This window comes from Daucus carota, chromosome 8 (genome assembly GCF_001625215.2).
Source record: "Daucus carota subsp. sativus chromosome 8, DH1 v3.0, whole genome shotgun sequence".
Taxonomy (NCBI): Eukaryota; Viridiplantae; Streptophyta; class Magnoliopsida; order Apiales; family Apiaceae; genus Daucus; species Daucus carota.
Window position 1 is genome coordinate 31142198 of NC_030388.2, and position 25262 is coordinate 31167459.

Here is a 25262-nt window from a genome sequence, read left to right on the forward strand (position 1 = left end):
TTTACCAAACAGTTTGAGGTCTAGGAATCTTGATCTGGAAGGGAATGCTGCTGTCCAAGGAAATGGCACAGTCTCGGCTCCTTTGCAATTGAGGCACGGGCCAGCTGAAGGACACGATGAGCAAGCGAATGTGTGTAGTAAAAGCAAAGACAATGCAGGCGGAATTTCAAAGGATGATAAGGCTGAAGCCCTTCGTGTTGCATCCCCTGTAAACGTGTCATCTGAGAGAGTTGAGACTGAATATAAACAAGTCTTTTGTTTAACAAGAGGTGAAGTAGAATGCCCTACATGCCTCGAAGGTATTTATACTTTCTTATAGCTTAATTGTTATGCTATCGAAGTTAGAATTGTTTTGTTAATGCTATTCTCTGAATGATTACAGAATATACTGATGAAAATCCCAAGATAACTTCACTATGTAATCACAATTTTCACCTAGGTTGTATCTATGAGTGGATGGAAAGAAGCTCTACCTGTCCAATGTGCTTTGAGGTAGGATGCTTCTTCTTTATATTGCTCCAATCCAAGAATTTGTATGAAATTACAGATTAAAGTTCTGTTTCTGTTCTGCGTGCACATGTGTCACTGATTGCACAGATTACTCTTATTTGATTTGCTCATTTGACATTAGCTTCACAGCCAAATTCTTTCTTTCCTTTGACATGCCTTTGAATCTCTTCTCCAGGAAATGAAATTTCTTGAAAATATTTAGCAGCACGGCCTGAGAACAACTGAGGCTAGTCAAGATCACTCAAGAGAAGAAAATGGAGAACGCAGTGTCTATTGTTAGAAACTTGCCAACGAATATGGGAACTTTTATTGGAGGTAAGATGTATAGAAAAATTTAGGTTCTGAATGCCAGATTAGTTATAATCATAGTAGGCTGATTTGATCAATATTATATATCTGTGAAGAATATGGAGAGCATTATATCTCTCTGGTTATTGTAGATCGTTTCCTGTTCCTGTACCTCTTCCATGTTAAATTCTTGAGTTTCAGCATAATATTTCTTTTAATGTTGGCAAGTCCCAATCCAGGAAAAGGTTAGGATCCAGCCATACTTATGCATTCAACCAAAACACGTAAATATGGTGATAATATTGTAAAGTTCCAGAAAATCGCCCAGAACCTTAAAAAATGAATACATAATCTAGGGAGGCCCAGGTCAATAATCTGCTGGGAGGTCCTGTGCAAAACTAAATTATGAATTCGAACAGACATACAGTAGTGATTGATGTAAATGAAGTAGTCGATAATAAGATCCTGTAATCTCCTCAGCTGGGTTGACAACAAATTAGATAAAATTATAAATTATGATATAATTTCCTCAGCTGGGACACACAAAAACATCAAAACGAACACACACATCCCGAAAATATGGGTACGACTAACAACCTTGATAACAAGGTACTCAACAAGAACTCATCCAAAAAGGGTTAGATCTTGATTTTATTAATAAAACGATAAATATGAGAGAAGATGGAAGAGCGAAAATGATTACTCAGGGAAGAGGATGAAGATTGAAGGCGGAGAAGTGGCGGCTAGAACGTAGGTCGACTCTCAAAACTGCAAACCCTCACCTACGTGTTCTTAAGAATATTTAACTTATACTACTTTAATTATAGATAATGAAACTTAACGTCTTTAATTAACACAAAAATTGGAAAAGCAAAAATTTAACTATATCAATATCTTTAAATGTGTGTGAGAAAACACCAAATGTCGATTATTTGAATAAAAAGTATACGTGTGAGTGCTTAATCTTGGACAACTTGTGAAAATCTGTCATGATCAGGGGCGGAACCAAGGGGGGCTAGCCCCGGCGCCAGCCCCGGCTGAGAAAAAAATAATAAGTATAATTTATTTATTTTTAGTTTTTTAGCCCGGGGACAAATTTAAAAATGATTATATATATAAAAAATAGCCCACTTAACATGGTGGTTTACATCGAGAAGGTCATATTTAAAGACATAGATGATGAAGTTATCTTACAACGCTATCAAAATATGCGAAATCGTAGAATTTAGTTGTCATCCATTCCTTCCTAAAAAAAAGCAGTAAAGATGTCGCCACTTAACCAATTAAGATATGCATATTTACTTTTAATTTTTTTGCTGAAATTTTAATAATAATTTAGCCGGGGGTCGAAATTAATCCTGGTTCCGCCACTGGTCATGATTCTGATGCAAACAAGAGGATTACTGTGCCGCAAATGGTGGACGGGATCAGAGCCTTGTATGGTGCTGCTCATCTAACAACGACAAATTTACTTTCATGGACAGTTTTTCTTCTGGCAGTCGACACAGATTGGCAGGATAAAGCTAGGAAGGAAGTGGTTCAACACTTTGGCCAGGAAAATCCATCGTCTGATGGCATTGCCAGGCTTAAATCCGTAAGAATATTACAGGCCTAATCAACACACACAAGTCATATGATCTCTGGAATTTAATCATTGTCATGGTTCTTATTTTATTTTTTTTGCCAGTCATGGTTCTGTTTTAATTTTCTTGTAGATGAACATGATTATAAACGAGTCACTTAGACTCTACAAATATGGGGCAAAGATGTTCATCTCTTCAGACCAGAAAGATTTTCTGAAGGGATGGCTAAAGCGACAAATAACAATGCTGCAGCATTCATTCCCTTCGGTATGGGGCCTCGGACTTGTGTGGGACTGAACTTCACAACAAATGAATCGAAGATTGCACTTTCATCACAACAAATGAATCGAAGATTGCACTTTCAATGATCAAGGTACAAGTTCTCACTGTCCCCAAACAATGTTCACCACCCTGCTGATATATATATCCTCACCCGGAAAAATGGAGTTAAAGTGATACTTGAGAAACTTAACTCTTAGCAGAAGAAACTACTTATTCTACTCCGAAGTTGTGAGTTGTTTGTATAATTAATATGTAAATAGGATTGAAGTTACATAGATTATCGAAATTATGCATTAAGTGTATGAAATTCAAGGATTACATTGAGTATGGAGAATGTGAGATAAATAATAATGTCAGAATTGTGGTATCTAATCATTGTACCATGTAATATCATTTTTTAAGATACTTTTAAATATTTTTTAGCTGAAAATGTACTATGAAACAGCTGCAGATTTCTTTTGATAAACATTATTTAAATTTTCTCCAATATCTACACCAACAACTTATATACAAAGACGCAATGGTTGGACTCTTTTCATTTTCCTTGGTTAATAAATTAAATAAATAACAAAAAATGCAAAAAGTTTGAACAGTAAAATATTGTGAAATCAACAAGAAATGTATATTTCATGATTCTTTAAATTTAATTAACATGAGTCACATTTCATTGTTAGATGTTATATATATATATATAAGAATAATTAAATTTAAAGAGTTATTAAAAATAAAATAAAATATCCTTTATCATGAAAAACTAAACTAAATCAAACATATATTATAAAAATCCAGTGCTAATAATCTTATTTTAGAAAGTTTGGAATATACATATCATTTCATAATGTAAAACCAATATCACCCGAATTCTTTAATTTTGCATCTTTGTACCCAGCTTTACAAAATAGATTTTTGTTTGATGGCTAAACGACTCATAACAGCAACAATGAAACTCTTCAAAGAAGATAGATTTCAAGTAAATGAAAAAACAGACTTTTTTTTGTCTTTTTTGAAATTTATGATGTATTTGAGTTATAATCCTACAGAGTTGAATTGTAAAAGCTATGGACTGTAATTTAGTAACTTAAATTAGATTATTTCAAGACTCTCAATGTCGTCACATAATTTCCTGTACTTCAAATACAGTGCATCTAAACAATCCATCTTTCAAACCGTCTCTAATCAATTTTCATCTGAAATCAACACCAAAGAAACTGGACCATCAAAACAAACTGTTGCACTTCCAACTAAACCATTTGTTTCATATATCTCTTCCTATATAAGCCCCCAAACTCTCCGCTTAAGCATACATAACTACAACAAGTATATACTCCGAGCAGAAAGTGAAAATGGCAGGTTCTAAAGGTTCGAAATCTGGGGGTTCTACCTCAATGGGCTCCAAAACGGGTGGCTCTGCTGCTACGAGCTCGAAAAGTACTGGTGGTTCGCAAAAAGGTTCTGGTGGGTCCTCGGGAAGCAAGGTCCAGGGATCAAGCAAGGATACTATGAAGGCGCCTGGGCAGGATGGGTTCATTTCAAGGAGTGGTTTTGAGAGTGACCCCAAAGGCTATTTCAAAGGTCTTCGTGATTAAGTCTGAATAATTAAGCAAGTAATCAAGTGTCGATCTATGCAATATATATAGCTATTATGAAGTGTATCATCTCCGGCATTTGATCTATAAATAAAAGTTGAAGCTTTATATTAATATTTCAACTATGTTCTTGAATTTTATTGTGCATGCATGCTGAAGAGACCAGTATAACTTTTACTACAAAGCCAGAACAAATCTTCGTTAAGGCGTGCGAAAATAGAATTTTAATAAGTGATGATCATGTAGACAACGACTTCATAACATGTCACAGTTTTGTATAAAAAGCATATGTCGCATGATTTGGGGATGTTTTTTACTATAAAACAGCACAAATCAATTACTTAAGCATATGTCGCATGATTTGGAGATGTTTTTTACTATAAAACAGCACAAATCAATTACTTTGTAATAATATGATTAAGATATTAGAGGAAACTAAAACAGATGTTGAGTGGTTATAATGTTCATGACTTCATGTAATATTATACACATATCTGTTCGCGGATACAAAATTAAATTGAGATTTGATTTATATTTTTAAGAGTTTATTTAAATGTATATTTAATATATATTTATTTAAAATTAAGTTGGGGTATAATTTATTTTTGAAAGTTTTATAAATAATTTGACATATTTTTTTATTTACTTTTACATTTTTTAAAATAAAAATAAAAAGCTATATTTTAAGAAAGATCAGATTCATGAATAATTCAAAGGAACCACTCTCCCCGTTATTAAATATCTGTATTTTATATTTTGACTATATAAAAGATAAGATAATCTGGCTGCTTTCTTGCTTTTAATTTGTGATTTATGTTTTATTCTGATCTTATCTTTTGAGTATTTTGTGAAGCTTGAATCACGAAATGAATGGTCAGTTTTGCTATACACTAAATGATGATGTTTTTTATTTTTTATATACACGTCTTATCTTGTTAAAACTAAACAAAACAAACCAGGCAATTGCAATAATTAATTAGTTATCAATTTTACTACATTATTTAATCGAATTTTCTATGGTGTGCCCAAGGGCACACAATAGTCACTAACATACATGAAAATACTAGCTTTTGATTGGTGGATGGATAATAAATGTAAATGGCCCACTGCATTTACATCAATTCCACCAATCAAAACAAGCCATTTTCATGAAAGTTGGTGCTTATTGTGTGTCCTTGGGCACACATTAGAAAGACCGTTATTTAATTATTCTTCTTCCTGGTCTCAAAAGCCTACATATTTGGTCTGGTGCAAAAGAATAAACCTAAACAAATTATCGCCCATATCTCAATTAATTATGAATAATAATTTTGCAATTTACACACATTAACGGTTTAATTGATGGTTGATTGTTGGAACATGTTAGTAATATATAAAAAAGAAGCATGGGAGATGTGTTTACATCTCTTGCATGCTTACTTCGTGATAAAGCATTAGGAATTAGAATTACCCACAATGTATTCAAACTCCTGCAGCATTCAAATCGATCGCTAATTATTTCAAAACAGAGTTAGTACTTACTAACTTGATGCATTTGAACTCCTGCACATTTTAAACCATCCGTAAGTGTTCCTCATTCGGAAATATGTAATCCCTATTACTGGAAAATAATGAATAATTGTTTGCGTAATGATAATTTAACGGAGAAACAATATTAATATTTTGTTGTGTTTGGAGCCGGCGTGGTTGGAGCCTGGAAGGAAACAAAAATCACTTTTGCAAGAATTTGCTAAAATTGAGTTATAGAACCGTCGTTTAGAGATCATTAAAACGTATCACGCTCCACCTATATATACAAATTACAACTCAGGTGGGCGGAGGGAATATATAGTACAGTAATTAATATTCATCGGTAACGAGCACGGGGAAGCCTGACCATCAAGTCAAATTTTACCCTTCCAAAACAAAAACCCACCTTAAATGATGCACCTGACTATCAGTTTATCATATTTCTCTTATTACTTTTCAGTTGAAATGGGTTCTTGTGAAAGCACCGAAAGATCCAGTCCAAACGGAGATGCCTTGTTAACCGCAGTGGAAACCGAAGAAATTAAAGAGAAAGAAAGAGATGATAGAGGCAGCCAAGGTTGCTGGTGGCGGCTGGCACGCTATTTCAGAAGCCTTCGTGATTGAGTGTTCAAGTGCTATGTTTTGGTATTACTTTTATGATTTTAATGATATTATGGATTATTAAGATCAAGCTAATGTAATCGATTTCTTGATTATATTTAAATATTGTTTATGAAGTGTCTGCATGACTCTGCATGTATTATAAAATATGAAATAATTCATGTGAATAGAATTTTAACAGACTCATGATTCATGCATTCGGTAACTATACTAGAACGGGATGAAAAATTCATTCGAATACGTGATTTGTTATACACGTCCACAGCAATTTAACTCATGTGTTTATGTTCCATTAAGATTATAAATTTGCAATTTTTAAGTTTGGAATAACAAAAATTGCCATGTTTATTAGTTCGAAATTGACGATCATATGTTCAATAAAACTAAGATATTGGGGAAATTTAAATTTATGTATATTTTTGTGGAGATTATACTTTTAAACGGATGAACAGGTTTTTGCGGTTATAATTTTCAGTTAATTATAAAATTTCTTGGGAAAATGGTGGATAAGTGATAGTTATTTATGTATAAATAAATATTATTCCAGGGTTTTGCACCTTTAGTCGTCATCTCCCGCTGATCGTCTATCCCCTTTTCAGGGTTCAGGTTTGTTAAAGGAACGGGGCTGAATCAAAATATTCTCCACCAACAATCTAAAATTCTATAAAAATCGTCCACCAGAATGAAGACATGGCATTTAATATTTTCTTTTGCTAGATTTCATATACCCTCCATAAATCATAGCTCAATTTTGTGACATCTGAATTGTTTTTATTTTTTAACATTGATGTTTAAATATATAATCAAACAAATGATGGCGAATAATTTTATAACTAGCATAAAAGCCCGTGCGAGGCACGGGCCTCTAGTTTATGTCGTGTTTTAAATAATATTGACATGTTATTGTATTGTTTCGAGCAACTTAATAGCAAATATGAAAATGATTAAATTATTTTACCTAACATAACATGATTTTGATGAAAACTTGTTCTTGATATGTTGAATTACGATATCCTAAATCGTCATTAGAAGAATATGTGTGGCTTGCATTATTTTACATTTATTTCTTCTTTTTTGAGCGTAGATTTGACGTCATAGTTTATAATATCGGCTTGTTGTTAAATTTTAATTTTTTATAATTAGTTTTCTAAGCTTGATGCATGATTAAGACTTTTAATGATTTTTCATGTAATTGTTATAAATCAGATCTCAAACAATGATTTCCTGGAATTTGAAATAGCAAAAACATAGTAGATATAAGTCACACCCAATAAAGTTCACAAAGACATGAAATATTTAGCCCAATTAGTTGTGTATTTATTTTTTTAGCTTGGTGCAAACTTAAAATTTTAAATATTTTGACACTCGTATTTGTTAGGGGTGAGCAATGTAGCATATCATGTTCATTTGTTAAAGATTAATTCAAGTTCTAGTTCCGTTTAATCAGATATTAGTTTTCATGTGTGGCGTGCATTATTTTACATTTATTTCTTCTTTTTTGAGCGTAGATTTGACGTCATAGTTTATAATATCGGCTTGTTGTTAAATTTTAATTTTTTATAATTAGTTTTCTAAGCTTGATGATTAAGATTTTTAATGATTTTTCATGTAATTGTTATAAATCAGATCTCAAACAATGATTTCCTGGAATTTGAAATAGCAAAAACATAGTAGATATAAGTCACACCCAATAAAGTTCACAAAGACATGAAATATTTAGCCCAATTAGTTGTGTATTTATTTTTTTAGCTTGGTGCAAATTTAAAATTTTAAATATTTTGACACTCGTTTTTGTTAGGGGTGAGCAATGTAGCATATCATGTTCATTTGTTAAAAATTAATTCAAGTTCTAGTTCCGTTTAATCAGATATTAGTTTTCACCGTATCGCATCAGATTATCCGGTTCAAAATTAATTATATTTTTTTAGATTAATTTGTAAATAATTAGTTAATTTAATTGTAGTTTGAATCATTTTATTTAACTGGTATGTTATATATTGACCGATGACATATTAAAAATTATAATTTTAAGATTTTAATATATATAGCTTATTTCTCTGTGTTATTTTATTTTAACCAAATAATCTTTTTTTTGATAATAAATCAAGTAAAATTTACAACTCAATTCTTTTTAGTAGGTATTGTAAACGTTTTTTATTATTATCTGATTGACTTTTGATTAACAATATAAAATTTCCCTAAAAGCAACTTCATATCACATATTATGACACCAAATTTAGATACATATTATGACACCAAATTACATCATTTAGATACATATTATGACACCAAATTTGATGTCTTTGACATTATTCTTATATCTATATTCTTTAAAAACAGTTTTGGTTACACGTCCAATTCTGAATTCATAAGTTTAAAATAAAAAATATTCTAAATATGAATATTCTTTTAGTTACCTTATTTAGTGTTCTCCAAAATATTGTAATCTCCTTATAAATTACCTTTTATAATAAAAATTTAATATGACATAGTCCATGTTGAAAGCCCATCAACCTTTTGTTTCAGATATGCTCACTGAAATTTTAGTTTTTGAGCTTATTTCTCACATTCATTACTTAAAATTCTATAATATCGTATCGGTACTCGTTTAAACTATTAAGTTAGATTTGAATTTGTTCATCTTTATTCGGATATGAATTATATCTATTTTTAGAAAGTGGAATCATGATTTGAGCCCTATTATTCAGATTCTTTTTCAATATATGAGACTTAGCTGAAATAATAACTTATCTTTAATAAATAAGATATTGAAAAGAATATAAATACAATAGTTTTAATGCATGTGCTTAACGCTTTTGAATAACATGTTGATTGCCTGTGTAGCTCAAGTGGTTTGAGTGGTGCACATTAATCAGAGAGGTCTTGGGTTCAATTCTTGTCCAAAACATTTTTTTTATATAAATGAGGAGGAGGTAGGTTCGGAGTTAGGCTCAGGTTCGGAGCGATGTAATTTATTTGCTCAGGAGGGAGGTTTAACACGAACCTGTTGTGTTATTATATATATAAGTAGATTAAAAGTTATAACTACAACTCATATACTCCTTTACATTTACATGTAGCTTCTAATTCCTTAGTTATTGATGGAAACGTCAAACGTCAAAAACAATCAACGAGACTAAATTTTCTAACGATAATACTTTTATATCTAAAAACCCTGGTATCATGTGAGTTTTTATTAACTTTTAGATTTATAACTTTTCCCTTTATTTTACATTTTACACATCTACGATTTAACTGGCAAATCCATTTTGAGTCGGGCAATGTGGCGGATGGTCCTTTCATATACTATAAGCAATCTAGTAAATACAGTCATGTTATTAACAGGGCTGAGTCATTTAAACTGACTGGGCTTGAATTGGAAGAAGGTTATATATTAAATGGGCCACAAAATTTTAACCCGGGTTGGAGTCCATCTCAGCCCAGCCTGAGGTACGCCCCTCTCCTACGGTTCTATCAACGCATTCCTGATAAGTTTCATTATTTTCCAAAAATTCTGTTTTCAGAGAACCCGCGAAACAACAACTATAAATTATCTAACTTCATAAACTATAATTAGAAACGAAAAAAATGGAAACAAAAATAAAAAATATGGTAGATGACAAATGGATTATAGGAAATATTTGATTAATTTAAATCTAAAAAGCCAAAAGGGACAATTCTTATAAAATAAACAACTTTCGTATAATAACTAAAAGAAATAAATCAATTACATTATACTGTATATTTTATTTATAATAATTCAAAATTATCATGTTTACATATTTCCAGCCCGAGGTATTGATATTCATGGGTAACGAGCACGAGAGAGATTGACCATCAAGTCAAATTTCATCCTTCCAAAACAAAAACCCACATTAAACGATGCACCTGACTATCAGTTTCCCACTCTGCTCTCCTATATAAACCAGCCCTCTCTTTGCATAACCTCACAATAACAAAATAATATTTCTCTTTAGTTTGTAATTTAAATTGGTTGCTGTGAAAGCACAGAAAGGTTCTGCAGGCCGAACGGAGATGACTTGTCTGCATGCGAGCTTGCCATTGACGTGGCGGGGACTGGTATAATAGCTTATGCTGTTCTGGATCATCCCGGAACAAAAAAGGGATGAAATCTCCGGGTAGAATTGGTTATATCTACAGGGAAGACTTTGAGACTGACCCTGAATATTTCAGAACCCTTCATGATTGAGCCCTTTGGGATGCTGATTAAGTCAAGTCCAATATGTTTGTTAGTGTTCTGGTATTATTGTCATGATTTTGATTATATTATGGATTTTTAAGACGAAATAATGCAATGAAATTCTTGATTATATTTGAATATCTATGCATGTCTGTATAAAACATCAAATAGCTCATGTGAATTGAATTTCAACGACTCATGAATCTTAAATCGGGTAAGAAGTAAGAACATACCTACATTGTTGTAGTGTTTATAAGTAATTTAACTCATGCGGTTATGTTCTGCAATCGTTATAAGTTTGCAAAGACAAAAGTTGTCATCAGAATATAATATGTTAAACTATATTAGGATATTGGAGAAATTGAAATTTGAATTTAACCGACAGTACAAGCCCCAACAATTTTTTTTTTATACCAAAAATCATTTAAATTTTTTCATTTACATATATTTTCATTTCAACGTACATATGTACATACAATATAAGATTTGAAAATAAATTAATTAGAAAAATAAAAATATGAAAAGAATTTTTATATAAGATTTTTATAAGATGATTCATAGGAAAGATATAAAACATATCCGATATATCAAAATTTTAACTTAAACTCTCGCATATTTTACACGAAATTACGAAACTTTTTATATGTATCGAACTCTATCTTCCGCACTTCATTAATAGAGGATAACATTGACCGCGTCACGTCTTCGTTGCATAATATATTCTGATCTTCATGCAAAATATTCACTTCTTTATTTGTTTTATCTGCTAAGGTATTATATAAGGTCGTTTTACGACGGAATTTTAGGCTAGTTTTTGTGTTTTTTAATTAGATTTTGGTTGTTTTAGTCTTGCTTTGTTAGTTCTGCTATGATTATACTGTGTTTTTAGTTGTTAATTATGATTTTTCTTAGTTTTATTGTTTAGAGCAGAGGATTTAGCGCATGCAGGTATATGTTTGATTAACTTTGGTGCTGCATTATGGGATGCTTTTGCAGTTGTTTTCATGTCATCAATTAACATATTATTTCCGTATGTCTATTTTGATTTTTAAAAAGTCAAATTAACCAATTTTTTACTAAGTATTACAAATTATTTATTTATCATTTTTAAAATCTGAAAATTGCACATTAAAATAGAATAAATATACTTTTTAATGATATAATTATTATTATTTTTTTAATTATATAATATAGGTAAATTTCAGTCAAAATATAGACAATTTGACCCGTCAAAAGTCAAAACGAACATGTAAATAATATATTTTATTTATAATAATTTTAAATAATATGCTTGATGTCATTAATTCGAGATGATAACATCTGCTGCTACATTCTAATCGTATCCGCAAATTATCATCGATGACGACATATTTCAAAATCGAGGTGTTAATATTCATTGGTACCGAGCACGAGAGAGCTTGACCATCAAGTCAAATTTCATCCCTCCAAAACAAAAACCACATCAAACGATGCACCTGACTATCAGTTTCCCTCTCTCCTCTCCTATATAAACCAGCCCTCTCTCTGCAGAACCTCACAATAACTAAATCATATTTCTCCTTAGTTTGAAAAGGGTTGTTGTGAAACCACAGAAAGATCAATGCCGAACGGAAATGACTTGTGAGCTTGCTATTGGCCTGGTTGTGGCTGGTGTAATTGCATGGCTAGTATGTAGCTTATGCTGTTGTGGATCATCCCGGAACAAAAAATGTCAAATAAAGCTCCTCGTAGAAATGGTTATAACTACAGGAATCATCCCGGAAGAAAAAAGTGATAAAAGTTTTGAGATGCTGATTATGGGGCCGTTTGGGTTAGCTTAAAAAAAGTGATTTCTAGTATAGAAGTGAGAAGTAAATAAGTTAATAAAGTGTTTGGAAAAGAAGCAGAAGCTGTAAGAGAGAAGCTAGCATTCTCAGCTTCTTAAAAGTACTTCTACTTTTTTGCACAAACGGGTCAAGAGAAGCAGAAGCCAGTTCTCTTGGCCAAACAGGCCCTATGTCTTTATGTTTGCTAATGTTTTGGAATTATTTTATGATTCTTAATTGTAGTATTATGGATTTTGAAGACGAAGCTAATGGAATAAAATTCTTGATTATATTTGAACGTCTATATGCGTGTCTGTGTATAAAACATGAAATCACTCACGTGAATTGAATTTCAACGACTCAGTAATTTAACTCGACTCATGTGGGTTGTGTTATGCAATTGTTATAAATTTGCAACAAGTTGCCATCAAATTATAATATGTTTACTGGTTTCGAATTCGATCATATATTATTTTCAAAAAAAAAATAAAATTTCGATCATATTAACTGTAGTATTAGGATATTGGAGAAATTTTAAATTATGTTTAGTTTTGTGATGTTTAAATCATCTTCCCCGGTTAGGAAAATGAAAATTTTGTTCTTCTGCATACCTTTTGATTTTTCTAGAATTTGCAAAATAAAAAAGTTGAAATCATTTTCTTAATAAATATCAAAAGAAAAATTCAAAATAAATATCAAAATATCAAATAAAAAAATATTAAAATATTCTTATAAAAATTTATTGGATTTTGTTTTAAGATAATTGAACATGAAAGATAATATAAACTTCGAATTTTGATTTCTTCCGTATAAACCGGATATATGAAAGTTTTGACCGAGACTTCTCATAGGTTTCGAACTCTTTTTTAAAAAATCATAGGTATAGAACTCTTAGCTTCTGTAGTTCAATCTTGAGCTCTTCGAGGATACATTGCCTCGTCACGTTACAGTCTACGTTGTCACGTTACAGTCTACGTTGCAAAATATACGGTTATGATTCTGATCTTCTGGAAAAATATTCACCTTTTTATTTGTTTTCTCTGTACAGTCCTTTTTACGATAAAAATTTAGACTCATATGATTATGAGAACATGGAAGGATTCCGTGTTAATGATTTTTGTGTTTTTTTAATCGGATTTTGGTTGTTTTAGTCTTGCTTTCCTAGTGCGGGTATGGTTATATTGTGTTTTCGTTTTTTTGTTATAATTTTTTCGTAGTTTTATTGTTTAGAGCAGAGAATTGAACGCATGATTGTGCAGGCGTATGTTTGATTAAGAACTTTGGTGCTGCGTTATGGGATGCTTTTGTAGTTGTTTTCGTGTCCCGGTGGAGGAGGATGGCGGTGCTGTGGTGGTTGCTTCTGGTAGCCAAAATCGCGCACCTTTCAGTTACATGGCACAATTTTTCGATAACAAGGTAATTTTGCTAAGGGATTTTCTAGGGCACATACTAACAACCACTCTTTAGTGTGTTGAATTTCTGTTGGCTCCAATGTCATTAATAATGATGGCTTCTACAAAAATCTTTCAATTAAGTAAAAAATAGTTGTTAGTGTGCGGCCATGGGCACACACTAGAAAGACTAATTTGCTAAATATTGCACCAAATCTACAATGGTCCTGAAATTAGAATCGTTTAGTTATGATTTGTTCGAGGATTAGATGAGTATTGTTGAATTTTTGTTTGGTTTCATTAAAAGTAGACGGTGGAATTGACATTTGAGTGAAATTTCTGACAGTATGGAGTTGTATCTGGGAACCCTTCTTCTGCACAGACAGAGGTTAGGACTCATACGCCGCGAGATGCATCATCAGGAAGCAGTTCAAGTTCCAGAAATCTTGAATTTCAGCAGCGTGTTGCTGTAGTAGAACCAGGCAGAGGCTTGAGATTTTTGCAGTCAGAGCAGGGGCCACCTGAAGGGCACGATGTGCTAGTGAAGAGGCCTTATATTACCACACCAGAAGCTGGCACTAATATGCCCCGGGGTACATTATTACCAAACAGTTTGAGGTCTAGGAATCTTGATCTGCAAGGGAATGTTGCTGTCCAAGGAAATGGCACAGTCTCGGCTCCTTTGCAATTGAGGCATGGGCCAGCTGAAGGACACGATGTGCAAGTGAATGTGTGTAGTAAAAGCAAAGACAATGCCGGCAAAATTTCAAAGGATGATAAGGCTGAAGCCCTTCGTTTTGCATCCCCTGTAAACGTGTCATCTGAGAGAGTTGAGACTGAATATAAACAAGACTTTTGTGTAACGAGAGACGAAGTAGAATGCCCTACATGCCTCGAAGGTATTTACATTTTCTATTAGTTGAATTGTCATGGTATCGAAGTTAGAATGGTTTTGTAACTTTGTTAATGCTGTTCTCCGAATGATTACAGAATATACTGATGAAAATCCCAAGATAACTTCACTATGTAATCACAATTTTCACCTTGGCTGTATCTATGAGTGGATGGAAAGAAGCACTACTTGTCCAATGTGCTTTGAGGTAGGATGCTTCTTCTTTATATTGCTCCAATCAAAGTATTTGTATAATTTCACAGATTACGTTTATGTTTCTGTTCTGCGAGCACATATGTCACTGATTACTTTGGGTGGGAAAGGGATCGGGGATGGGGATGGAGTTGTCACTGATATCTTCAAATGTATAATCCCATGTAAATTGTGAAGATAACGGAACTGGCAGATCAAGATAGGCCATGCCCTGTATACCTAATTCCCTTGATTGTTTAGCGGATAATCCAGGTGTTATTGTGTACACAAATAATCACATTTAATGAGGAATGAGGCTAACCGATGGTTGTATAGACAACATACATGCAAATAGATCATTTGGTTTCTCTCAATCTTTCATTTATGGACGATATTGCATTTATCAAATGACTAGTTTCCTTTCGTCATAGATATTGGTATCCTTAATTTAAGTTAGGTTTAGATTTTAACAGAACGAAAACCAGAACTTAAAATGGCAGGCACCTGATAGATTGCACAGATTAGTCTTGTTCAATTTGCTCAATTGACATTAGCTTCATAGCCAAATTTTGTCTTTCCTTTGACATGCCTTTGAATCTCTTCTCCAGGAAATGAAATTTCTTGAAAATATTTAGCAGCACAGCCTGAGAACATCTGAGGCTAGTCAAGACTCAAGAGAAGCAAATGAAGAACACAGTTTCTATTGTTAGAAGCTTGCTAACAAATATGGGAACTTCTACTGGAGGTAAGATGTATAGGGAAATTTAGGTTCTGAATGCCAGATTTGTTATAACTTATAATCATAGTAGCCTGATTTGATCAATATTATATATGTGTGTAGAATATGGAGCATTATTTCTCCTCTGGTTATTGTAGATCGTTTCTCATTCATGTACCTCTTCCATGTTCAATTCTTGATTTTCAGCATAATATTTCTCTTTTAATGCTTGCAAGTCCGAATCCAGGAAAAAGGTTAGGATCAGCCATACTTATGAATTCGGCCAAAGTTTCAGAAAATCACCCAGAACCTGAAAAATGAATACATAATCTAGGCAGGCCCGGCTCAGTAATCTGGGAGGTCCTGTGCAAAACTAAATTATCAATTTAAACAGACATACAGTAGTTATATAAATTAAGTAGTCAATCATAAGATCATGTATCTCCTAAGCTGGGTCGACGACAAATTTAGATAGATTATATATTATAATATAAATTAGTAAAATCTTGCTACATGTTCATACTTCCATACCCTAAGTTGCATATGTGGAATTAGAATAGTACCATATACACAGAAACCTTAAGATATAAAAGCCAATATAAATTATCAAGCCGCGAAACAGCCTAGATGGGACGGATTAAAACCAGGTTCAAGACTAAGTTCCAGCAGGTTCATTCGTGTTCCATCAGATGCTTCTCCATAGTAAGTGCCACTGCATGTATAGAACCACATAAATTTACAAGCATATAAATTAAATGACTGAAATTGAATAAAATTCCTCCATAACTCAATCATGAGACTTACCTGAAGTAAAGATTCAAAATGAGTACCTGTTGTTTAGACCAGGGAATGTCTGCGGCAAGAGGAAGGAAGTTGTGTTGGCAGTGTCGGGGTTTTGCTGATCCCATTGAGCTTGTTGTGTCATGGCCTTCTCCTTTTCTTTGATCTGTTTGCAAGTTAAAGAACCATACAACGGATTAAGCTTGTAGCTTAATTATCACATATTAATATTTACATAACCGTAAAAAATCCCACAGTAAGCAACAATTACTATGATGGATCAACATTCTTAATAAGAATATACAAATTAGTACTGTACCTTCTTTGCCAGCATGCTATTTTGATCTTGTATTGCCCTCTCCTGTCGGATAAAAACAAATGTTTGTGTAATTTACAATGAATTTCATCGCTAATCGCTAATTTGATATCATATTACTTTGATCTATAGTGTAATGTAACATAGATATAGGTTTTTTCCCATGTAAAGATCATCAACACTTCCCAGCCTATATCATATTCAAATTAATGTTCTTTTTCCGACTAAATGCAGAAAAATAACCAAACCTTTTTCTGTAGCTCGGAAATGGACTCACACATGAGTTGGTTCTGCAATATCAGCAAATACCATTGCTCAGAAACAGTATAGAACGATACTTAAAAACACATATTGTTGTTAATTCCAAAATATTAGGGCATACTTTCTTTGCTCGGATGTGCTTTAGAGCAGTATCGAGTTGTTGCTCCAAATTCTGCAACTCCTTGACACTCAGTGAGTCCAGATCATCTCCCATATAGTGCCTGCACACGATGTTCATACATAATTCAGGAAATTCATTTGGCTTCAGCAAGCCTCAAATTAGTATGATACTCATCATATTTGAGCCGTTGTAATTCTTTTTAGATTATTCTACGTACCTCTGATTTCTCTGTAAGATCTCGATTCTAGACTTGAGTTTGCTATATTCAAGGCTCCAGTTTGTCTGGTACAAAGAATCAGTAATCTTATATTAAGACAAAGTAAAAGCAATTTAGCCAGTTTTAAGTATAATTACAATACAAATCATCTTTTATTTATCGTAACATACAGATGAGTCAGGATCATTAGCGACAAGCTGTCTCTCAGCATAAGCGTATCTTTCATATCTTTCCAGGATGTTCTCCATCCTGCACCATATAGCATAGATAACACTTAACAGTATGAATTTCATCGAAAAAATTAGGTTACTTGTGTCATCCAAAAGGTTTCTGGTAATGTTTATTAGCAGGAACCAGACTGGGATAATTTATCTCAGACTAAATCAAATTAACATTTCAGACCGAAAGAATGGATATGACACTTGTGACTTGTGAATCTAGATGTGTCTAATCCAATATATTTGCTTAGATATTCCTGTAAATTGCAGAATGCAAGGTTGTACAATATTCTGAAGATCAATCCATCTTGTACTGGGAAGAAATCTTCGGTTTATTCTGGATAGAAGTATATAAAATCATATTTTTTTTCTGAAATAAACTCTAATTTGTTACACATACTGAATGTTAAGCACCTCCTTGACACTTATACTTGAAAAATTATAAAAATATGTATTTTTCTAAAAGAAATACTAGCGTTTATGTGCTTTTCATGCCCCCAACAGGCCTATATTATCAGAACCGCTAGATGACATTATCCTAGATTTTCGACAAAAATGAAGGGGATCATGATATATTTCAACGGAAAAATCACTCATTCTAAAAATTTTATCATCAAGCGATTTTTTAAACATATATTGTTTAATGTCGAACCATTCCCTCCAATAAATCGGGAATTTTTAAAATTCATACAAAATTTTAATAGAAAAACAAGTACATTACATATACGTGGGAATCTATGTAGTAGACTAGCAGTACTCTTGTCACTTAGTATGAGACTCGGCTTACACAGACACGCTTCACTGACCTGTGTTCAAATTTCTACGTGTACTACGTTGTACTCAAACAATAAGCTCCTCGATTCCCGAGCCTACAATTAGCTAACTAAACCTGTTAGTCATCAACTAAACCTGTCATTACTTCTTACTTCCCCAACTCGGTTATTTCCAATACGTTTGCAAGTTACAGTATTACACTTGTAAATAAAGTGTATTATTGAGCACGATCCGATAGCATACATGATCGGTTTATCCTTTGTTATCCGGGATATCCGGTTTCGACTCCGACAAATACTTGTTTCTAAGATATATAAGTCTAAATTGTTAAAAGAAAAAGAAATAGTGTACTATTCCGTATTTTTGCTCAGTTTGGAATTTGATGATCAAGGTTCAATAATAACTTTGTTTCAAAAAAAAAGGTTCAATAATAACTTCAAGTTTGCTCGTGTTCGAATTAAATAGTTTTAAGCTTATAATTAAGAACCTGTTGTTAACCCTAGCCCGTTATTTTAACAAAATATGCAAAAATGCTATCTCTCTATATAAACTCATTTATAAACCTTATGATACGTTTGAAAAAAAAAAATCTAAGATCGGATGAAAAATTATGTGAGAAGACGAGATAAAAAAACATAAACACGTACGATAAATCGGAAGAGTACTCGAAGAGCTTGCCCTTAGTAGAGAACACGATAAGAGCCACCTCAGCATCGCAAAGAACCGAGATCTCCTGAGCCTTCTTCACCAGCCCTCCTCTCCTCTTCGAGAATGTCACTTGTCTGTTGATCTTGTTCTCAATCCTCTTCAACTGGACTTTCCCCCTCCCCATGACTCTTCTCCAATGATCCCCAAATTTTCGAAAAATTTCTAAAATTAGTAAAAAAACTTAAAATAAAAACCTAGCTAGCACTGGACTTGTTGATCCTCAGATCAGATATATATATATATAACAAGGGATGGAATAAAATATTGTTTTTTATTTACCTGTTGCAGATGGGGGAATATAAGTTTGGGAAAGTGTGAGGCAATGGAAACAGAAAGGTTCTAGAGAGCTAGTAGATTTTTTAAGGAAACCAACAGTACAGTACACAGTTGTGGATTTTTATAAGGTGTACTATGTACAACACTGTTGAAGCAATTATAGCATTAGACTTTATTCTTGTAGGATTAGTGGTGGATGTTTTGGTTGAGGGTTGCTTAATGATGTCTAGTTGAATGGATGGGATCATGGGAACTAGCAATAAATATGAATGAGTGTTGATCATGAAAACTGGTCTATTGTTGTAGACTTGTAGTTGCTGTTGACCACAAGAACCCTAATTTATTTTGATGGATCTTATGTTTTGAATTTAAGTTTGCAGTTGAAATCTGGGTTTGTCAGTTGATTGAATATGTTATGGAGTAATAGGTTGGATTTAGAAATCGGATTAAGATGAGTGAGTTAGTATTTTTATATTATGTGTTTGGTTGAGTTTTGAACTAAGCTTGGTTGATTTAAATTACCATCAATTATTGATTAAATTAATTTATTTCCTCATATGAAAGTTATAAATATTTTTTTGTACTATAAATATATTTATGTGTGCGTGTAAATTTTTATTATTACTCCATTCGTTTCAAAATATATGTCCATTTTATAAAAAAAAATGTTTCAAAACAGTTGTCACTTCAACTTTCGATGTAAATTTATATTTCCAAAAGCGACTCTCATTCACATATTTCAAATTTATATTTTCAAAATCAACCATATACCACATATTAGGTTTAATTAATGACTTAATACACCTCTTTTTTTCTCAAAATCCATTTTTCTTAAACTATATATGTGATTTTTTATAAGTGGACATCTAATTTAAAACGGAGGAAGTATTAATGATTTGTAAGAAAATAAGAACATAACTAAACATTACCTCTTTGTTCATTACCGTAAGTTGACAAAAATAATTAAGCATAGATAACTTATTAGTTATTTTGAAGTTTTACTTGCGTGGAAGTTAAATGCAGAAATTTAGCAACCCTATATCTCATTTCCAATTAAAATCTTAAACTCTCAATTTTCTTTTACTTTTTTTGTTAATAAAAGCCCAATTTTCTAAACTAGAACTCCATCCATATTCTTTGGCCTTGTTTGAGCAGCTATTAGTGGTTAAGTGTTAGCGGATTAAATTAAATATATTGACTTATAATTTTATTACACGAATAAGCTAACTTACTAATTCAAAACTGGTTAAAAAATAAAAAAGAGCCGTCAAACAAGGCAGGAGTGTTTTTATATAAACAACACGAATAACCTCTTCTTCTCTTTTTTTTGCTAAATTAAATTTTTTTGCTAAATAACAACACGAAAAACCTCTTTCTCACTTGTAAACGCAAAGTTGGACTGCCAAACACCACCTAGACACCATCACCGGTACTCTTCTGTCCCATTTGACTCTATACGTTTTTTTTCACTGCTCGACCCGCCCTTCAATGCTCTTATAAAATATAATTCTACAACCTATTTTTAAAAATTTTATTTTTTGAATAAAAATATAAAATTCAAACTTTTATTCAGAAAACAAAAATTTTAAAAATAAGTTATAGAACTATACTTCACAGGAGTATTAAAGTCCGTGCTGACTCCGAGTGCCCTAACTGGGACGGGGAGTACAAAATAAGATGGGAGCCACCTAGGTCAGAGTAAAACTGTAAAAGCTGCGCTCCTAATTAACTACTCCCTCTGTCCCATTTAATTGTATATGTTTCTTTTCAACTGCTCGACACGCATTTCAATGCTCTTATAAAATATAGTTCCGTAACTTATTTTTGAGATTTTCTTTTTCTGAATAAAAATATAACATCCAAACTTTAATTCAGAAAAAGAAAATTTTAAAAATAAATTACACAACTACACTTTACAGGAGCATTAAAGTCCGTGCCGCGTCCCCGTCCCCCAATGTATACAAGTCAGGGGGACCAAGGGAGTAGGTTACTGCAATAAACGAAAGTAATAAAGACAGTTGTAGAGTATAGTATCATGGGGGTTGGCGAAAAGTCTAACGTTTGGGGGTTGTTAAGAATGCGTTGTCTACTTGTCATTGGCTGACTCCACTGTACGTTCGTTAGTGTCTGTTGGGTATGAACCAGGCGGTGGTTCTTACACAAATGTCCGTATATTTTCATACAGATGGCGATGGAGTACGTAATTTGTAGTAACTTGTCTTTTCTTTTCAATGCAGTGCCCAACGGCGCCTATTTGTACCGTCACGTTACGTTTACTAATTACTCTCTGGTCCAAATATTTGTACACATTAGTTGGTCCTGCTAACTGGATTTCAGATTTTCGGTTTGTATAAATCAGCGTTTACATGCAGAATTTTTGTTTTGAAATAATAGACCGACTTGATTTGAGTTGGGTAATATTTCGAAATAGTCGTATTTTCATTGTCAATAAGTTATAGTGGGTGTTTGGCACGGGCTTATAAGCCCGGCTTTTGAATTATAAGTTATAAGCACTTATTTATACTGTTTGTGTAAAAAATCAAGAAATACTTAAAAAAAATACGATTGCTAGCTTTTGCATCACGGCTTCTACTTATTTCCCAAAAATTTTTATCACTTATAAGTTTTAATTTGCTTCTAACTTCTACTTCACTTTTTTACTTTAAGCAATAAGCACTTATTTTAAACTCACCCAAACGGCCCATACTATATAAAATATAATATTGGGAGTAATTGAGATGTTTTTTTCGTACATAAAAATCTTTTATCATATCGTGCAAAAACATCTCACAGAAATTTAAATAAAAAATCTTGACATCTGAAAGAATTCCATTAGCATCAACGAGAATTTGAAATAAAAAAATTGTTAAAATACGGGGAGTTTATCTAAAATTTAATAAATTTAAAATAACCGATAAATTGTGGAATCTAGTGGTGCATGTCTGCGTATAGCTGAAAATCGCATTCAATCGACAGTAAATACCTACAGAATCTAGTGGAGCATACATCTATGTGGCTGTAAAACGACATTCCGGAATCTATCCGACGAAAATAATGCGGTCTGAGGAGGTCTACGTGCAAAATATTCCACCCTTAAAAATCACATCTTTCCTTGCTATGTGGCTGCTAGCGAATGGTTCAACTTCGGATGCCACTTTGCCAATGTTAACGTTAGTTGCACAATCAGGAAAGGTATATACAACATTCGAACTGAAACAAAAAATCAACGTGTTCTAATTATTGGTTGATGAGAATGTGATTTTAGATTTACCCAAGTTCATAAATTTAATTTCATTCAAAAACATGGAAATAAGTGTGATATCGTGCTCGATGGATGGATGTATATGCGTCAGCAGTTTTCTGAATCTGTCGAAATTATGTGAAAATTGGCTTTTATATCGAATTATGGGGGAAAAATGTGTTGACAGCTTTCCGAATTAGTCGAGTTGTGTAAAAGCTGGGAAAAAATATAAGTGAAAGTACTACCTCACTCGGTGAATATGAGTGTACTAACAGTTTTTTGGATTAATCGAAGTGCGTGAACCCAAATATTGGATTATAAAAAAAATGTGTTGACAGTTCTCTAATTAGTCAGAGTTGCGTGAAAGTTGGTCCGGACACCAGATTATTAAAGAAAAAATATTACGTATTACGTAAAAGCTCATTTGGATATCGAATTATATAAAAAGAAAAGCTAAAACAAGTAAACAACATGCGCATATAATGCGCAAATGAAGAAAATGATAAAAAGAGAAGCCGGAAAATCGGCATTTAGTATTTCTATTCGTCTTTTTGCTTAGACAGTCGTGATGTACCGCTGCATTTGAAGTCAGAATGTGTTGATAGTATTGTTTCCTCCATTGTGAAACTGGAATTTTGAAATGTAACATGTACATATTGTTAGGTGATACCGTACCCCTTTCACTCTTTCAGCCATAGACAATATATAGTCCAAGACCCACCAGATGCTGCATCTAATGAGATCATCGCAGTTATGGCCTAGTCGACTCAAAAGTTATTCGATGATAAGTTTTTTTTTTTTGGCTAATTGATTACACACGCACACGTGGGGAGTTCGTGTGCGTCGAACTCCCGACCTCCCGCGAGGGGTACAAGAGCTCTACCGCCACACCAACACCTTGTTGGCTATTCGATGATAAATTCCACGAATTTAATTTGACATTCTTACGAAGGGGTGGGGCTTTAAATTCAATCTAAAGTCAATACTGAAGGTGCCTTCAATAATTCGACTAGCTCGGTTCAAAATTCTTTTTAAGAATATAATTTGCTTAAAACCGGAACGAAATGGGTCCTCCGAAAATCTAAATATATAACAATTTAGCATGCTAGCTTGTTCATTGCAATGGAAAAGGCTATATTAATTAAACCGCACAAATCATACAAGGAGCTCGCGTCGCTCGCACCAATACCGCAAAGTATGATTTTTATTTTTCATAACACAGTACATTTGAAATATTAACAAGCCCAATACATGTTGTCTGTAGATATAATACAATCGCTTTTTAAATTGCACCACACCACAATTTTTAATATAATATATGTGTTATCTATAATTTCAAATATTTATATTATCTACCAATATATATTATTTGTAACTATGTTTTCTGTATATACGTTCAAGTTTTTCAATTATTTTATATTAATCAGAAGTTGGTTAAACTCTTTTAAAATAACTCAAAAAATATATATGATTGGCCATAATTTTGTTTGTAATATCTAATTGTTTCAAAAATATTAGTTTATATCTTAAACACAAGTATTATAATAAACTAGCTTCTTAACCCGTGCAAAGCACGGGTTGCTTTAAATCACTTTCTTCAATATATGTTGTATCTCGTTATTTATCTTTTTTTATATTTATTTGTATTTTAAATCATAATATGTTGATGTCTGTATATACACATATCCTCACTTTTATGATATTTATTAAAAATATAAATACAAAAAATATATTAAAATTCGGTTAAATCGATGACTAATTGGTCGAAAATTGGATTAATAGGGTCGAATAATATTATTCGACCCTATAATATATATATATATTATTTTTACATATATAATATTAAATTAATTCTGAATAATGATCCTATTAATCATTCTGATTAATCGTTGATTTTCTGATTCCCGCTTTTTACAACACTAAATATTTATTTATTTATTATTAAATCATAATTATATATGATATATCCAAAAAATTATAAAATATACATTTTTATAAAAACAAATAAACATTAAGGCTTAACTTTCGTAGCCAAACATAGCCCCATAGATACTTAATTCCTACATTATACATCAAGCCAGTCCATTGACTGCAATATCAAAATACATATTTTTATATATAGAGAGGTCATTATTGACTTTTAAAACTAACGTATTTTATTAGACATTAATGTCCAATCATTAATATACATTAATTATAACATGATTTTGGAATTAATTTAATATTATACATATAAATAATATATATCTAATCATTTTTAAAATTTTTTATTTTCCCAATCTTTTCTTTTTTTTATAGACGTACGTTCAAATTTTGTGAATGAAAAATATCTTCTTTTTTTTTTTGAAACAAAGGTGTTAATCTAATAATAGAAAGCCATACGGCATCTACACCAATGATCGAGTCGAACAAACTGAATGTATTTTGAGTAAAGGATAGTTTAGTCATTTTGGATTAAATTGATCAAGATTCGATTTTACTGCTACAAATATGTGTCAGATACTTAGATATATAGAATAAAAAAAAATAGTTACTGGCTAATCACTGTTTCAGGCTTTTGGTCATTAGCCCCTGTACCGGGATGCTTGGCCAAACTGCTTCTTTTATCATCAATTACGGTATATATTACATGATGTTTAAACACAATTGAAAATATAACATCTCATTATGTCAGCAGCCAAACTGCTTCTTTTATCATCAACTACAGTATATATTACATGATGTTTAAACACAATTGGAAATATAACATCTCATTATGTAGCAGCCAACCTG

The 25262-nt window shown here is 32.3% G+C and overlaps 3 protein-coding genes across 3 annotated transcripts; 2 read left to right on the top strand and 1 right to left on the bottom strand.

Annotated features, from left to right (window-relative positions):
* The first annotated feature begins 389 nt into the window (after positions 1 to 389).
* On the top strand, positions 390 to 3015 carry LOC135148390 (cytochrome P450 716A67-like). The gene is made up of 4 exons (XM_064083479.1): positions 390 to 492; positions 686 to 825; positions 2283 to 2392; positions 2514 to 3015. The coding sequence occupies exons 2-4, from the start codon at positions 765 to 767 to the stop codon at positions 2676 to 2678; spliced, it is 336 nt and encodes a 111-aa protein (XP_063939549.1). The 5' UTR covers positions 390 to 492; positions 686 to 764; the 3' UTR covers positions 2679 to 3015.
* Positions 3016 to 13488: 10473 nt separating this feature from the next.
* On the top strand, positions 13489 to 15760 carry LOC108197701 (uncharacterized). Its single transcript, XM_017365392.2, has 4 exons — positions 13489 to 13801; positions 14123 to 14675; positions 14767 to 14876; positions 15469 to 15760. The coding sequence occupies exons 1-4, from the start codon at positions 13679 to 13681 to the stop codon at positions 15493 to 15495; spliced, it is 813 nt and encodes a 270-aa protein (XP_017220881.1). The 5' UTR covers positions 13489 to 13678; the 3' UTR covers positions 15496 to 15760.
* A 271-nt stretch (positions 15761 to 16031) lies between these two features.
* LOC108197700 (agamous-like MADS-box protein AP1) lies at positions 16032 to 19489 on the bottom strand. Its single transcript, XM_017365390.2, has 9 exons — positions 19253 to 19489; positions 18913 to 19135; positions 17444 to 17522; positions 17274 to 17338; positions 17057 to 17156; positions 16923 to 16964; positions 16678 to 16719; positions 16409 to 16524; positions 16032 to 16290 (listed from the first exon to the last, which is right to left on the bottom strand). The coding sequence occupies exons 2-9, from the start codon at positions 19095 to 19097 to the stop codon at positions 16185 to 16187; spliced, it is 735 nt and encodes a 244-aa protein (XP_017220879.1). The 5' UTR covers positions 19098 to 19135; positions 19253 to 19489; the 3' UTR covers positions 16032 to 16184.
* Between the last annotated feature and the right edge of the window lie 5773 nt (positions 19490 to 25262).